General features: G+C 39.2%; 1 protein-coding gene across 1 annotated transcript in view; it reads left to right on the top strand.

Annotated features, from left to right (window-relative positions):
- Window positions 1-7,748, top strand: part of LOC310855712 (protein S100-A13-like) — a 9,906-nt gene extending 2,158 nt beyond the window's left edge. The window contains exons 2-4 of the mRNA XM_083760829.1: window positions 5,550-5,681; window positions 7,042-7,245; window positions 7,648-7,748. Coding sequence (XP_083616955.1) covers window positions 5,550-5,681; window positions 7,042-7,203 — 294 coding nt within the window. The 3' untranslated portion in view covers window positions 7,204-7,245; window positions 7,648-7,748. The remainder of the gene's footprint in view (window positions 1-5,549; window positions 5,682-7,041; window positions 7,246-7,647) is intronic.
- Window positions 7,749-16,640: the final 8,892 nt, after the last annotated feature.

Below are 16,640 nucleotides of genomic sequence, written 5' to 3'. Positions count from 1 at the left end.
GTAGTGTCTCAGTAAACTACAGGATCATAGAATGCAGAGAGACAGTAAACTATAGGATCATAGAATGCAGAGAGACAGTGTAGTGTCTCAGTAAACTACAGGATCATAGAATGCAGAGAGACAGTGTAGCGTCTCAGTAAACTATAGGATCATAGAATGCAGAGAGACAGTGTAGTGTCTCAGTAAACTATAGGATCATAGAATGCAGAGAGACAGTGTAGCGTCTCAGTAAACTATAGGATCATAGAATGCAGAGAGACAGTAAACTATAGGATCATAGAATGCAGAGAGACAGTGCAGTGTCTCAGTAAACTATAGGATCATAGAATGCAGAGAGACAGTGTAGCGTCTCAGTAAACTATAGGATCATAGAATGCAGAGAGACAGTGTAGTGTCTCAGTAAACTATAGGATCATAGAATGCAGAGAGACAGTGTAGTGTCTCAGTAAACTATAGGATCATAGAATGCAGAGAGACAGTGTAGTGTCTCAGTAAACTATAGGATCATAGAATGCAGAGAGACAGTGTAGCGTCTCAGTAAACTATAGGATCATAGAATGCAGAGAGACAGTAAACTATAGGATCATAGAATGCAGAGAGAGACAGTGTAGCGTCTCAGTAAACTATGGGATCATATAATGCAGAGACAGTGTAGTGTCTCAGTAAACTATAGGATCATAGAATGCAGAGAGAGACAGTGTAGCGTCTCAGTAAACTATGGGATCATATAATGCAGAGACAGTGTAGTGTCTCAGTAAACTATAGGATCATAGAATGCAGAGACAGTGTAGTGTCTCAGTAAACTATAGGATCATAGAATGCAGAGAGAGACAGTGTAGCGTCTCAGTAAACTATAGGATCATAGAATGCAGAGAGACAGTAAACTATAGGATCATAGAATGCAGAGAGACAGTAAACTATAGGATCATAGAATGCAGAGAGACAGTAAACTATAGGATCATAGAATGCAGAGAGACAGTGTAGTGTCTCAGTAAACTACAGGATCATAGAATGCAGAGAGACAGTAAACTATAGGATCATAGAATGCAGAGAGACAGTGTAGTGTCTCAGTAAACTACAGGATCATAGAATGCAGAGAGACAGTGTAGCGTCTCAGTAAACTATAGGATCATAGAATGCAGAGAGACAGTGTAGCGTCTCAGTAAACTATAGGATCATAGAATGCAGAGAGACAGTGTAGTGTCTCAGTAAACTATAGGATCATAGAATGCAGAGAGACAGTGTAGCGTCTCAGTAAACTATAGGATCATAGAATGCAGAGAGACAGTGTAGTGTCTCAGTAAACTATAGGATCATAGAATGCAGAGAGACAGTGTAGTGTCTCAGTAAACTATAGGATCATAAAATGCAGAGAGACAGTGTAGTGTCTCAGTAAACTATAGGATCATAGAATGCAGAGAGACAGTGTAGCGTCTCAGTAAACTATAGGATCATAGAATGCAGAGAGACAGTGTACTGTCTCAGTAAACTATAGGATCATAGAATGCAGAGGGACAGTGTAGTGTCTCAGTAAACTATAGGATCATAGAATGCAGAGAGACAGTGTAGTGTCTCAGTAAACTATAGGATCATAGAATGCAGAGGGACAGTGTAGTGTCTCAGTAAACTATAGGATCATAGAATGCAGAGAGACAGTGTAGTGTCTCAGTAAACTATAGGATCATAGAATGCAGAGAGACAGTGTAGTGTCTCAGTAAACTGTAGGATCATAGAATGCAGAGAGACAGTGTACTGTCTAAGTAAACTATAGGATCATAGAATGCAGAGAGACAGTGTAGTGTCTCAGTAAACTATAGGATCATAAAATGCAGAGAGACAGTGTAGTGTCTCAGTAAACTATAGGATCATAGAATGCAGAGAGACAGTGTAGCGTCTCAGTAAACTATAGGATCATAGAATGCAGAGAGACAGTGTACTGTCTCAGTAAACTATAGGATCATAGAATGCAGAGAGACAGTGTACTGTCTCAGTAAACTATAGGATCATAGAATGCAGAGAGACAGTGTAGCGTCTCAGTAAACTATAGGATTATATAATGCAGAGAGACAGTAAACTATATGATCATAGAATGCAGAGACAGTGTAGTGTCTCAGTAAACTATAGGATCATAGAATGCAGAGAGACAGTAAACTATAGGATCATAGAATGCAGAGAGACAGTGTAGCGTCTCAGTAAACTATAGGATCATAGAATGCAGAGGGACAGTGTAGTGTCTCAGTAAACTATAGGATCATAGAATGCAGAGAGACAGTAAACTATAGGATCATAGAATGCAGAGAGACAGTAAACTATAGGATCATAGAATGCAGAGAGACAGTAAACTATAGGATCATAGAATGCAGAGGGACAGTGTAGTGTCTCAGTAAACTATAGGATCATAGAATGCAGAGAGACAGTGTAGTGTCTCAGTAAACTATAGGATCATAGAATGCAGAGAGACAGTGTAGCGTCTCAGCAAACTATAGGATCACATAGAATGCAGAGAGACAGTGTAGTATCTCAGTAAACTATAGGATCATAGAATGCAGAGAGACAGTGTAGCGTCTCAGTAAACTATAGGATCATAGAATGCAGAGAGACAGTGTAGCGTCTCAGTAAACTATAGGATCATAGAATGCAGAGGGACAGTGTAGCGTCTCAGTAAACTATAGGATCATAGAATGCAGAGAGACAGTGTAGCGTCTCAGTAAACTATAGGATCATAGAATGCAGAGAGACAGTGTAGTGTCTCAGTAAACTATAGGATCATAGAATGCAGAGAGACAGTGTAGCGTCTCAGTAAACTATAGGATCATAGAATGCAGAGAGACAGTGTAGCGTCTCAGTAAACTATAGGATCATAGAATGCAGAGAGACAGTGTAGCGTCTCAGTAAACTATAGGATCATAGAATGCAGAGAGACAGTGTAGCGTCTCAGTAAACTATAGGATCATAGAATGCAGAGAGACAGTGTAGTGTCTCAGTAAACTATAGGATCATAGAATGCAGAGAGACAGTGTAGTGTCTCAGTAAACTATAGGATCATAGAATGCAGAGAGACAGTGTAGCGTCTCAGTAAACTATAGGATCATAGAATCTAAATAACATTTTAACTACAGTAACAGTAGTGATAGAATCCATAATGTTTACATGTAGTGTTAGGCCGGAGTGATGCGTGTGCGTTCATCCTTTCAGTCAACACTGAGCAAATAGAATCCATCTTTCCAAAACATGAATGAACAACATAGTCTGAGGTTTGGTGGTCGCGTGAAACCCTCAGGAATCGTAAAGGTTGTATTCGACACTAAACTCGCAAAAACAATGTTTTATTTTCCTAACCTAATATATGAATGAAATAAATAGTATGCAATCAAAAAACTACAATAATCAACACATCAGGGGCCCCCCGAAAAGTATGCATTTTGGTCATAAAGGCTTTATTAGAAATGATTGACTGAACAGCGGTCACGCACGCACGCATTCACGCATTCACGCACGCACACACGCACGCTTTCACACACGCACGCACACACCTGAGCGAGGTCACAGACTAAAATGGTCCATCTGGGCCCCATTTGTACCCTCAGCGTGCACCCTCATGGTGTGTGTGTGTGTGACACACTGCGTTCACACCTAGAAAGTCAACATAGCTTACATAGATTACATGGAGTCATGATGGAGTCATGACTTCACACCTAGAAAGTCAACAGTTAGTGAGTGACTGTATCCCAATCATCACAGTGTATTCAGGGTGACACCAGACCAATCACAGCGTATTCAGGGTGACCCCAGGCCAATCACAGCGTATTCAGGGTGACCCCAGACCAATCACGGCGTATTCAGGGTGACCCCAGACCAATCACAGCGTATTCAGGGTGACCCCACACCCCAATCATCACAGCATCAATTACCACTCACTACCTTTTTACGGGTTAAATTGCTTGTTGTCATATTATTGGCAAAGTAAATAGAGCATGCGCCTCCACTCTAGCCCAGGTGCTGGACAAAAGGCAGGGCAAGAGGAAAAATAGAGTCTGCAACACTGGTATGGAAAACTCACCCCCACTGGTTTATTTGACTCAACGTTTCCATCCCTTAGGATCTTCTTCAGGAATAATGTGACAGGGAATGGGTGTTTACCTTTATACAGGAAAGGGTACAACTGACTGGCTCTAACGATGGGTGGTGACCAATGCCACCTATAAGCCCAAACCAATTAACCAGTTTCCAATGTCACTATACTAATTGTAACTGCCATTTTTGCCTCTGTTCTGCTGCTGCTGCTACTGGTAAGAACGGTTTGCTCCCTGGTTCCCTGTGTCTAGTGATCTGAATCACTGCACCTGAGTGCCCCTCTAAATACACACCCAGTGATCTGAATCACTGCGCCTGAGTGACCCTCTAAATACACACCCAGTGATCTGAATCACTGCACCTGAGTGCCCTCTAAATACACACCCAGTGATCTGAATCACTGCGCCTGAGTGCCCTCTAAATACACACCCAGTGATCTGAATCACTGCACCTGAGTGCCCTCTAAATACACACCCAGTGATCTGAATCACTGCACCTGAGTGCCCTCTAAATACACACCCAGTGATCTGAATCACTGCACCTGAGTGCCCTCTAAATACACACCCAGTGATCTGAATCACTGCACCTGAGTGACCCTCTAAATACACACCCAGTGATCTGAATCACTGCACCTGAGTGCAATACAATAATAATAAACATGACAGGTACAGAATGTGTACACATTACAATATGCAATATTTAAGCACAATAAATACACATTGATTTCAGGATATAGGACACAAAAAGATTGTCATGGATAACAGAAAATCTAATTTGAAATTCCAGATGACTCATTTATTTATTGTTTGGTGGTATAAAGTCCCAAAGCTCCTAGTGAGGAAGCTTGAGATTGTTCATTATTAACCTCGCCTCGTGACACGCTGTGTTACCTGGGCCCTCATCAAACCCTGTACACTCAAGACACTGCCCCCCGCTGCCACCCTTAGATCTCCATATATGGAGCTGACCTCCATATGTTGACCCTTATACCCACCCGTCCTCCATCTCCGATGTCTCCCTTTGGACTGATACCTGTCCATTTAAAATCTAGACGGGCCCGCCACAAAGTTATTAGTGCAGCCGGCGAAAACTAGAGTTCTCAACAGGCCCGGAAATTAAGGCCCGGCCCTACCTGGGCCCTCATCAAACCCTGTACACTCAAGACACTGCCCCCTGCTGCCACCCTTAGATCTCCATATATGGAGCTGACCTGTTCCATATTATGACCTGTTCCATTATGTTGATCTGACCTCATCAAACCCTGTACACTCAAGACACGCTCCATATATGGCCAGTACAGAATTAATTCCATACTTATGTTGATCTTACCCCCCCATGCCGAAGCGCCAGCGCTCGCCCAGCAGTCTGCTGTCACCCAGGCGGATGAGTTTCTCCCCCTCAGGGCGTCTTACTGGTTGTTATTTGTATTATTATGATTATTATGCTAATTATGATTATTATTATTGTGTTGACAGTATTCGGAACTGGAGTTGGCTCTCAACACTCTGGTCACGGAGTTCCACGGAGCGTCGGAGAACAACACAGCGACCCTGACCTCGGATCAGTTTGAAAACATGGTGTCCAAACAGCTTCCTACCATGGCCAAGGTACAGATCAGTGATAACGCTGACCTCAGAACAGTTTAAAAAGCGTACTGGTCCATGGCCAAGGTATTAATACATTTAGAACGCTGACCTCAGAACAGTTTGACAACATGGTGTCCATACAGCTTCCTACCATGGCCAAGGTACAGATCAGTGATAACGCTGACCTCAGAACAGTTTAAAAAGCTTCCTACCGTGGCCAAGGTATTAATTAGAACGCTGACCTCAGAACAGTTTGACAACATGGTGTCCATTCAGCTTCCTACCGTGGCCATTGTACAGATCAGTGATAACGCTGACCTCAGAACAGTTTGACCACATGGTGTCCATTCAGCTTCCTACCGTGGCCAAGGTACAGATCAGTGATAACGCTGACCTCAGAACAGTTTGACAACATGGTGTGCAAACAGCTTCCTACCATGGCCATTGTACAGATCAGTGATAACGCTGACCTCAGAACAGTTTGACAAGCTTCCCATCATGGCGTGGCATTGTGAAATCCATGATCTCGACCATGATGCTTTCAATGATGATGAAAGCATAATTAAAATGTCTTTGCCTTACTGTATATCTTACTGTATATGTTACTGTATATGTTTTTAATGGTACTCCAACTTTCAACCCCTGAATTTACCATGATCTGCAATTTATATAATACTCTATTTTTAATGTTATTTGGATTAACCTATAAGGATCATAAAAAAATGAATGAATGAATGGATGAATGGATGAATAGTTGGATGTATGGATGAATGAATGAATGGATGAATGGATGGATGTATGGATGAATTAATGAATGGATGAATGGATGAATGTATGGATGAATGTAAGGATGAATGTATGGATGAATGAACGGATGAATGAATGAATGAATGAATGAATGAATGGATGGATGAATGAATGGATGAATGCATGAATGAACGGATGAATGAATGAATGGATGGATGAATGAATGAATGAATGAATGAATGAATGGATGGATGAATGAATGGATGAATGCATGAATGAACGGATGAATGAATGATTGAATGAATTAATGCATTAATGAATGAATGAATGAATGAATGAATGAATGAATGAATGAATTAATGAATGAACGAACGAACGAATGAATGAATGTATGGATGAATGCACGAATGGATGAACGGATGAATGAATGAATGAATGAATGAACGGATAAACGGATAAATGAATGAATGAATGAATGGACAAACGAATGGATGAATGGATGAATGAATGAACGGATAAACGGATAAATGGATGAATGAATGAATGACTGACTGACTGAATGACTGACTGACTGAATGACTGACTGACTGACGGTCTGTTTCTGCTCTCTCTGTGTCTCTGTCGCCCCCTGCAGGCCGATGGCGGCGTGGCCCATCTCCTGCAGCAGATGGGCGTGGAGGCGGGCCAGAGCGTCTCCTTCCAGGACTTCTGGGCGTTGGTGCAGGGCGTGGCCACGCAGCTGTACGGCCTGAAGAGCAGCGAGAAGACCGCCAAGTGTAGCTGCCTGCTGCAGTGACCCCCGACCCCGTTCCCCCCCGTGTGACCTTGTGACCCCGAAACAGTGGCGTGCACAGACATTTAGAGGGGCAGGTGGTGCTCAAGTGAAAAAAAAGGGCACCTTGTGCAGCGCGTGGAACCGGCCGGTTGCCTTAACCCATTTTGGGGCATCATGCCGTGCTTTAGCTATTGAAAAATAGCAGATCTACAAGCTCATAGCGCGCCACCGAGTGGCGCGCTACGAGCTTGTAGATCTGCTATTTATTTTTTTATCGAAGAACCACTGACATAGAAACATAGCTTTAGATTGTGGGGGGCCTAAATAATATAGTAGAAGCGTTTTCTTTTATCAAGATTTGATCAATGTCACCGCATGGTCCACACTATACAAATTAAGACATTTTTTGAAGAGCACATTGCCAAAAGGCCGCTAGTGTCTATCTGTGCACGCCACTGCCCCAAACTCACCCACCGAGACCTGGAGCACATCTGTGTCACCTCAGCAGTTTTTCTTTTTTTTACCACTTTTTTAACCACTGTTTTAAACGTTCGCTGTTGACAAAATAGCAGATCTACAAGCTCGTATATGAGCTTGCATATCTGCTGTTTCTTTGAAACAATATTTGTGAAACTGTGTGGTGCAAATCTTTGAATATAATTATATATTATTTCACACTGAACGTTTTTGAAATCAAATCTTTTCTTCTGGGGGAGGGGGGGGGGGGGGTCCCTGTTATGAAGCCTTTTCAGATGGGGGTCCACGGCCAAATACATCATAAAATACATCATAAATACTTCATAAATACTTCATAAATACATCATTAAATACATCATAAATACTTCATGAATACATCATAAATACATCATAATTCTGGGGGTCCTTGACATGAAAATGTTTCAGCACCTGCACCGATATAGAAAGAATTCAGAAAACTGTATCAAATCCGGTCTCAGGTCATAATTGGTTAAAGGGGTATTTATATTTCCAACATGGTTGGGGTCATTTTACACCCCAGGCCTGCAGGGGTGGGAAACGGGCGGCCCGGGGCGCCACATGCGGCCCCCACCTTCCCTTAATGCGGCCCGCATGTTGATATCAGAATACCAGAGGTGGGGACTTGGACTCGAGACTCGACTTGGACTCGAGTCCCGATTTTGATGACTTTAGACTTGCTTGATCAAATCAAAAATAGACTTGGACTTGCTTAATTGGGACTTGAATGCCAAAGACTTGAGACTTGACTTGACTTGAACGCCAAGGACTTGAGACTTGACTTGGACTTGAACGCCAAGGACTTGAGACTTGACTTGACTTGAGAGCAAAGACTTGAGACTCGACTTGGACTTGCAACATAGGGACTTTGTCCCACCTCTGCAGAATACTGATATAGTTATTGATTTCAGCAGCTGTTACAATTCCAAACCCGCTTTAATTACTTCATGACTAGTATTCAAAATAATGTTATTGTCTTTTTGTGTCCAATGTAGTTATGTTAACAGTGCAAAGCATAACTAGAACTAAATGCATTTTAAATTCAATAAAAAAAAGGTTACTTTTCAGGATTCCAATTAAAAGAATAGCAAAAAAATATTCAGGTTTTCAATTCAAATCTAGCAAAGAATAGCTGATCTACAAGCTCAAAACGTGTCACATTGCGACGCGTTTTGAGTTGTATAGGTCGGCTATTTTTGCTACGACAGTAATATGCAATGTGGCCCCTCTGGAGTGAGTGTGGAAATATATTGGCCCTTGCCATCGTCAAAGTTGCCCACCCCGGGCGCAGGCAGTTTTTAAGTTGCTCGATTCTTCAGTATTTAGATATTTGATATTAATTTCATCACACACGCCCCCTTCCCTATACTGAACTATACACTGTAACTTTAACCATGATAATAATAATAATAATAATAAAACTTTATTTGTATAGCACCTTTCATGACATGAAATGCAGCTCAAAGTGCTTTACAGAACAATGGAGAATAAAAGAAAAGCAAGGCAACAACAGTAATGCAATACAGTGAGGACATGAATAACAAAAACTAAAATAAAAACTAAAAGATCAATTAAAAGCAATGTTGTAGAAGTGTGTCTTGAGCTGTGCTTTAAAAAATGTCTACAGAGGCCGCCTGACGAAGGTACAGTGGGAGTTTGTTCCATGCCGTCGGCCCCTAGAAGCAAAAAGCTGCTTCCCCGTATTTTTTAGTTGCCATTTCTTTAGGCAAAGCGAGCAGGCCGGCAGTGGAAGACCTTAGGGGGGCGGTTTGGGACATATTTAGGCAGGCAGTCATGTATAGGTAGGAAGGTGCGAGACCATTGAGAGCTTTATAGACAAGTGAAATAATTTTAAAATCAATCCTAAAAACAACCGGAAGCCTGATGGGCTAGATTGATGGAATCCCATCCTTGGTTGGTGCCTAGATAGTGATAATGCATGAGTAGACCATGTTTTCATTTGTCTCTTAACCCATTCTGACCTGAGATCAGATTCTAAAAATGTCTATTACATCCTGACAGTTTCATTATTAACCCATTCTGACCTGAGATCAGATTCTAAAAGTGTCTTCGATTTTTCAAAAATAGCAGACCTACAAGCTCGTATCGCGCCACTCGGTGGCGCGATATGAGCTTGTAGATCTGCTATTTTTAAATAGCTAAAGCATAACATGATGCTGACACCAAAATGGGTGCCCGGTCAGAATGGGTTAAAATTAATATCAAATATCTAAATACTGAATCGAGCAACCTAGTAATAAACTGTCTGAGGTGCTATTATAAATTGTTTTGCCTGAGAAGATGATTAAACTGAAACATCCCTGTAACCCGATCCCTGAAAAGCACCAAAAAGATTAAACTTTTTTTTTTTTAAGTTTAACTGTCTGTTCCAGTAAATCTAATAATACTTAACCTGGCCCAAAACCCTTCTTTTTTTATATATAATTTTATTGCAATTATTTCCTCTTATTTTATATGTTGTATTTTACATTTCATGTTGCAGTACACATATTACTTTTTCTATTATTTCCAAAGACCTTCCTTGGTGAAGGTTTGAGGAAGGGCCTGAAACGTTACTGTCCACCACCACACTGAAAATTGGTGTGCAGACTTTTTTATTATTATTCTTACTAGTATTTGATGTTGACCATGTGTTGTTCTTGCTTACTGTAAATCGCTCTGGATTAAGAGCGTCTTGCTAAATGCCTAAATTGTAAATTGATGGCTATATTGACCGAGGAGGAGGAGAATAGATAGATAGATAGATAGATAGATAGATAGATAGATAGATAGATAGATAGATAGATAGATAGATAGATAGATAGATAGATAGATAGATAGATAGATCTTTATTTGTCATTGCAACGTGTACAACGAAATTCAAAGTGCCAACCAATCAGTGCATCATATCACAAAACAACATAGGCCTACTGTACAAGCTAAAACAAAAACACACATGACTTCTTGTTATTGCACAACCCCAGCAGCACTAATGCACAAACATGTAATTTCAGCTGTTATCGCACAACAAACCCTTATTGTACTTAAGATAGCACAGAAAAAACTAAAAGTGTCGCAGCAACAGATCATTTTTTTAGCAGCATTGAGTGCATAACAACACTATGAATAATAACATCCGAGTACTGAGGGGGTTCCAGGGCGGTCCACACAATAACAGCATCAAAATCAATGTAACCGCTTTGACCCCTATAGTATAGTATAGGCTACAGTAGCCTACAACAGATTTCAGATTTTTATTTTAAGGGACAGCCCCTTGAGATGCAGCATCTCATTTTCAAGAGGGACCCATAAAAAACAAAATACAGAAAAGCATACTGTACACAAATACACAGAATATGCAGTATACACAGATACAAACAGATATACAAATACATACATATATACACAAATAGCTTGCTCACCATCTTCCACCTACACCACCAACCACCACATAATACACAGTGTAGATAAGGTCACAGTGCAGATATCTCAGGGTCATAAATGGTTACAGTCAGGTTAGAAGCATAGACAGGTTGAGTCTAGATGTGAATATAAGGAGGTCCTGAAGCTACTATATGACGAGATGGATCTAAGATATAGAGGGAGGTTGTTCCAATCGAATGGGGCTTTGTAGCAGAAAGACCTCCGCCCAACCACATTGGAGATTTTAAAGTAAGGGTATTGTAGATGTCTTAGTGGACAGTGTATTACATGTAATACACTGTAATACATAGGTCATGTATTACAGTGTATTAGCTATTTGGAAATAGATCTATAGAAATAGATCTGTAAGCTCACACAAGGCATCGTGGCACATTGTAAGCTTGTAGATTTTCAGATAATGTTGAAGATATTTTCAGACGGTCTTTCTGTGGCCATTTTCATGTTGGGGCCGTGGAAACATGTCCTAGACACTGCAGGGGGCGCCATATGTCTGTCTGTGTGCATGTTAGCCTCCCCTTAAAGGACAACTTTAGTTTTTTTCAACCAAGGTTCATGTTTTAGGTTGTTATTAGAGAAAGTAAAAGGTGAGTGTTCATTTTCTTTCATTTGCTGCTTTCTTTCGTTTTAGGGATTTTAGCTGTTTTTGACAGGGGGGCGGGGGCATTCGAACATGGGGCTAAATATGTATTTTTTTTACCAAATTTGATGGTGATTTATTTATTTATTTATTATTTACTATAGTCCTAATAAACCCCAGGAAATTACATCTGGCCACAGAAGATCACATGATCTACTGAATGTGAAGGTAGCCTACTGGGGGAAGGCTTATACTGTGTGTATAGGCTCAATATGTCAGTTTGTCACATTCACAGTTAAATATTCTGTTATATACTAAAGGTTAATGTAAATATTCTGTTATATACTAAAGGTTAATGTAAATATTCTGTTATATACTAAAGGTTAATGTTTTGAAGTGAACAATCTCTTTCATTTCTAGACCGTTCAGCAGTGTTGTTGACATGTACAGTATAGCTATCATTCTGTGTGCATGGAGTTGATCATTCAACAACAGAAACACTCAAAAGTGATGTCTTTAAAGTGTTTATTGTATAATATAGCCTATACAATAAGTGACTTTATTAAACACTTTAAAGACATCACTTTTTAGTGTTTTTTTGTCAATGTGGGAAAAATATACAATATTATTGTATACTTTTATACTTGTATACTATTATTGTATGCTTTTCCCACATTAACTCCTGTGACTACTGCAGGTTTAAAGTGACATGTGATCATCATAGTATTAATATGTTTCATAGCTACAGGTTTAAAGTGACATGTGATCATCATATTATAAATATGTTTCATAGCTACAGGTTTAAAGTGACATGTGATCATCATAGTATTAATATGTTTCATAGCTACAGGTTTAAAGTGACATGTGATCATCATAGTATTAATATGTTTCATACTGTAGCTACAGGTTTAAAGTGACATGTGATCGTCATAGTATTAATATGTTTCATAGCTACAGGTTTAAAGTGACATGTGATCATCATAGTATTAATATGTTTCATAGCTACAGGTTTAAAGTGACATGTGATCATCATAGTATTAATATTTTTCATAACTACAGGTTTAAAGTGACATGTGATCGTCATAGTATAAATATGTTTCATAGCTACATGTTTAAAGTGACATGTGATCATCATAGTATTAATATGTTTCATAGCTACAGGTTTAAAGTGACATGTGATCATCATAGTATTAATATGTTTCATAGCTACAGGTTTAAAGTGACATGTGATCATCATAGTATTAATATGTTTCATACTGTAGCTACAGGTTTAAAGTGACATGTGATCGTCATAGTATTAATATGTTTCATAGCTACAGGTTTAAAGTGACATGTGATCGTCATAGTATTAATATGTTTCATACTGTAGCTACAGGTTTAAAGTGACATGTGATCGTCATAGTATTAATATGTTTCATAGCTACAGGTTTAAAGTGACATGTGATCATCATAGTATTAATATGTTTCATAGCTACAGGTTTAAAGTGACATGTGATTGTCATAGTATAAATATGTTTCATAGCTACAGGTTTAAAGTGACATGTGATCATCATAGTATTAATATGTTTCATAGCTACAGGTTTAAAGTGACATGTGATCATCATAGTATAAATATGTTTCATAGCTACAGGTTTAAAGTGACATGTGATCATCATAGTATTAATATGTTTCATAGCTACAGGTTTAAAGTGACATGTGATCATCATAGTATTAATATGTTTCATAGCTACAGGTTTAAAGTGACATGTGATCATCATAGTATTAATATGTTTCATAGCTACAGGTTTAAAGTGACATGTGATCATCATAGTATTAATATGTTTCATAGCTACAGGTTTAAAGTGACATGTGATCATCATAGTATTAATATGTTTCATACTGTAGCTACAGGTTTAAAGTGACATGTGATCGTCATAGTATTAATATGTTTCATAGCTACAGGTTTAAAGTGACATGTGATCATCATAGTATTAATATGTTTCATAGCTACAGGTTTAAAGTGACATGTGATCATCATAGTATTAATATGTTTCATAACTACAGGTTTAAAGTGACATGTGATCATCATAGTATTAATATGTTTCATAGCTACAGGTTTAAAGTGACATGTGATCATCATAGTATTAATATGTTTCATAGCTACAGGTTTAAAGTGACATGTGATCATCATAGTATTAATATGTTTCATATCTACAGGTTTAAAGTGACATGTGATCATCATAGTATTAATATGTTTCATAGCTACAGGTTTAAAGTGACATGTGATCATCATAGTATAAATATGTTTCATACTGTAGCTACAGGTTTAAAGTGACATGTGATCATCATAGTATTAATATGTTTCATATCTACAGGTTTAAAGTGACATGTGATCATCATAGTATTAATATGTTTCATACTGTAGCTACAGGTTTAAAGTGACATGTGATCGTCATAGTATTAATATGTTTCATAGCTACAGGTTTAAAGTGACATGTGATCATCATAGTATTAATATGTTTCATAGCTACAGGTTTAAAGTGACATGTGATCATCATAGTATTAATATGTTTCATAACTACAGGTTTAAAGTGACATGTGATCGTCATAGTATTAATATGTTTCATAGCTACAGGTTTAAAGTGACATGTGATCATCATAGTATTAATATGTTTCATACTGTAGCTACAGGTTTAAAGTGACATGTGATCATCATAGTATTAATATGTTTCATAGCTACAGGTTTAAAGTGACATGTGATCGTCATAGTATTAATATGTTTCATATCTACAGGTTTAAAGTGACATGTGATCATCATAGTATTAATATGTTTCATAGCTACAGGTTTAAAGTGACATGTGATCATCATAGTATTAATATGTTTCATAGCTACAGGTTTAAAGTGACATGTGATCGTCATAGTATTAATATGTTTCATAGCTACAGGTTTAAAGTGACATGTGATCATCATAGTATTAATATGTTTCATAGCTACAGGTTTAAAGTGACATGTGATCATCATAGTATTAATATGTTTCATATCTACAGGTTTAAAGTGACATGTGATCATCATAGTATTAATATGTTTCATACTGTAGCTACAGGTTTAAAGTGACATGTGATCATCATAGTATTAATATGTTTCATAGCTACAGGTTTAAAGTGACATGTGATCATCATAGTATTAATATGTTTCATAGCTACAGGTTTAAAGTGACATGTGATCATCATAGTATTAATATGTTTCATAACTACAGGTTTAAAGTGACATGTGATCGTCATAGTATAAATATGTTTCATAGCTACAGGTTTAAAGTGACATGTGATCATCATAGTATTAATATGTTTCATACTGTAGCTACAGGTTTAAAGTGACATGTGATCATCATAGTATTAATATGTTTCATACTGTAGCTACAGGTTTAAAGTGACATGTGATCATCATAGTATAAATATGTTTCATAGCTACAGGTTTAAAGTGACATGTGATCATCATAGTATAAATGTGTTTCATAGCTACAGGTTTAAAGTGTACTTAAGTAAAAGTACTTTTCTTTCCACCACTGATAATAGCACCTGCGGATGGCGGATTTGGCCGCGGTTAACCGCGGTTAACCGCGGTTACAGATTAAAGCTTTCAAAACGCACAAAATATCGGCGTACAGTTTAGAATCCCACATGCTTCATACAGTGAATCCCGGAATTACTTTTATGATGATTTGATTGGCTGAGCACGGAACGTGGTGTATGATGATGTATGATGATTTATGCGCCCCTCACTTTTTTTAGTTAATGTAGTTTTGGTCAGTGAAAAAAGGTATAGCCGACGAACAGTAGTAAATGAACAGTAGTAAATGAACAGTAGTAAATGAACAGTAGTAAATGAACAGTAGTAAATGAACAGTAGTAAATGAACAGTAGTAAAACAGTAGTAAATGAACAGTAGTAAATTAACAGTAGTAAATGAACAGTAGTAAATGAACAGTAGTAAAACAGTAGTAAATGAACAGTAGTAAATTAACAGTAGTAAATGAACAGTAGTAAATGAACAGTAGTAAATGAACAGTAGTAAATGAACAGTAGTAAATGAACAGTAGTAAATTAACAGTAGTAAATGAACAGTAGTAAATGAACAGTAGTAAAACAGTAGTAAATGAACAGTAGTAAATTAACAGTAGTAAATGAACAGTAGTAAATGAACAGTAGTAAATGAACAGTAGTAAAACAGTAGTAAATGAACAGTAGTAAATGAACAGTAGTAAAACAGTAGTAAATGAACAGTAGTAAATTAACAGTAGTAAATTAACAGTAGTAAATGAACAGTAGTAAAACAGTAGTAAATGAACAGTAGTAAATGAACAGTAGTAAATGAACAGTAGTAAATGAACAGTAGTAAATACCATTCAAAGAGCACAAAGCCGGCGGCAGGCGGAACCGACGGCTTTGCCGACGGAAACGGCGGCAGCCGCCGACCACCCCAGGCATCTCGCCGCCAGGGAAACGTTGGAGGACGCGACGGAGCAGAGGCCATGGAACGCCAACGGGAGCAGAGGAGCGGCGGAGCAGAGGCGACGGAACGCCAACGGGAGCAGAGGAGCGGCGGAGCAGAGGCGACGGAACGCCAACGGGAGCAGAGGAGCGGTGGAGCAGAGGCCACGGAACGCCAACGGGAGCAGAGGAGCGGCGGAGCAGAGGCGACGGAACGCCAACGGGAGCAGAGGAGCGGTGGAGCAGAGGCCACGGAACGCCAACGGGAGCAGAGGAGCGGCGGAGCAGAGGCCACGGAACGCCAACGGGAGCAGCAGCGCCTTCATGGCGGTGCCAGCCGCCGTCGGTCCGGACAGGAGCAGCGCCGCCGTCCGTACGAGCACGTAGCAGGGACACAGGTACGCCAACAGCGCCTCCCTGACCACGACGGTGACGACGTCGGCCAGCGGATCGCAGGACGTGCAGAAGTAGAAGA

The sequence above is a fragment of the Protomyctophum parallelum genome (assembly GCF_964188405.1).
Source record: "Protomyctophum parallelum genome assembly, chromosome: 3".
NCBI lineage: Eukaryota > Metazoa > Chordata > Actinopteri > Myctophiformes > Myctophidae > Protomyctophum > Protomyctophum parallelum.
The sequence above is the reverse complement of the archived record's forward strand: the minus strand, read 5'-3'. Positions and strand labels throughout refer to the sequence as shown.